This window comes from Carlito syrichta, unplaced genomic scaffold, assembly GCF_000164805.1.
Source record: "Carlito syrichta isolate Samal-C Ts95f unplaced genomic scaffold, Tarsius_syrichta-2.0.1 Scaffold244414, whole genome shotgun sequence".
NCBI lineage: Eukaryota > Metazoa > Chordata > Mammalia > Primates > Tarsiidae > Carlito > Carlito syrichta.
Genome location: NW_007188510.1, coordinates 1 through 925, shown reverse-complemented (window position 1 = coordinate 925; position 925 = coordinate 1). Strand labels below are relative to the sequence as shown.

The 925-nt window shown below is 47.9% G+C and overlaps 1 protein-coding gene across 1 annotated transcript; it reads left to right on the top strand.

The window, feature by feature from the left end:
• Positions 1 to 218: 218 nt before the first annotated feature.
• Positions 219 to 773, top strand: LOC103253660 (transforming protein RhoA-like). Its single transcript, XM_008051913.1, has 2 exons — positions 219 to 362; positions 423 to 773. Exons 1-2 carry the CDS (start codon positions 219 to 221, stop codon positions 771 to 773), a joined length of 495 nt encoding a protein of 164 aa, XP_008050104.1.
• Positions 774 to 925: the final 152 nt, after the last annotated feature.

Here is a 925-nt window from a genome sequence, read left to right as displayed (position 1 = left end):
CTACCACGCCCGGCTGATATTTTGATTTATTGTAGAGATGAGGTCTTGCTGCCCAAGCGGGTCTCAAACCCGCGGGCTCAGGCAATCCACTCACCTCAGCCTCCCAAAGGCGCGGGATTACAAGCTGAGCCACTGAGCCTGGCTCCTGTGAGCCTTTCATTTGAGAAGTTCGAGGTAGTCTGACAACTTCTGCCACGCTGGCTGTGCCTTTGGAAGCAATGGCTGCTATCCCGAAGAAAGTGGTGATTGTCGGCAATGGAGCCTGTGGCAAGACACGCTTGCTCATGTTCTTCAGCAAGGACCAGTTCCCAGAGGTGTTTATGCTTGAGGTGTTTATGCTTAAGGTGTTTGAGAACTATGTGGCAGACGTCGGGTTGGATGGAAAGTAGGTAGAGCTGGCCTTGTGGGACACAGCTGGGCAGGAAGATTATGATCACCTGAGGCCTCTCTCCTACCCAGACACCGATGTTCTATTGATGTGTTTCTCCAGCAATAGTCCCGATAGTTTAGAAAACATCGCCGAAAGATGGACTCCAGAAGTCAAGCATTTCTGTCCCAATGCACCCGTCATCCTGGTTGGGAATAAGAAGGATCTTTGCAATGATGAACACACAAAGCGGGAGCTAGCCAAGATGAAGCAGGAACCGGTAAAACTTGAAGAAGGCAGAGACATGGCAAGTGGGATTGGTGCTTTAGGGTATGTGGAGTGTTGGGCAAAGACCAAAGATGGAGTGAGGGAGGTTTTTGAAATGGCTGCGAGAACTGCTTTGTAAACCAGGCATGGGAACAAAAAATCTGGGTACCTTGTCTTGTGGAACCTTGCTGCAAGCATAAGCCTTATGCCGTTAATTTTGAAGTGCTGTTTATTAATCTTAGTGTATGATTACCAATCTTTTTCACTTATCTATAATTTACCTAAGATTAC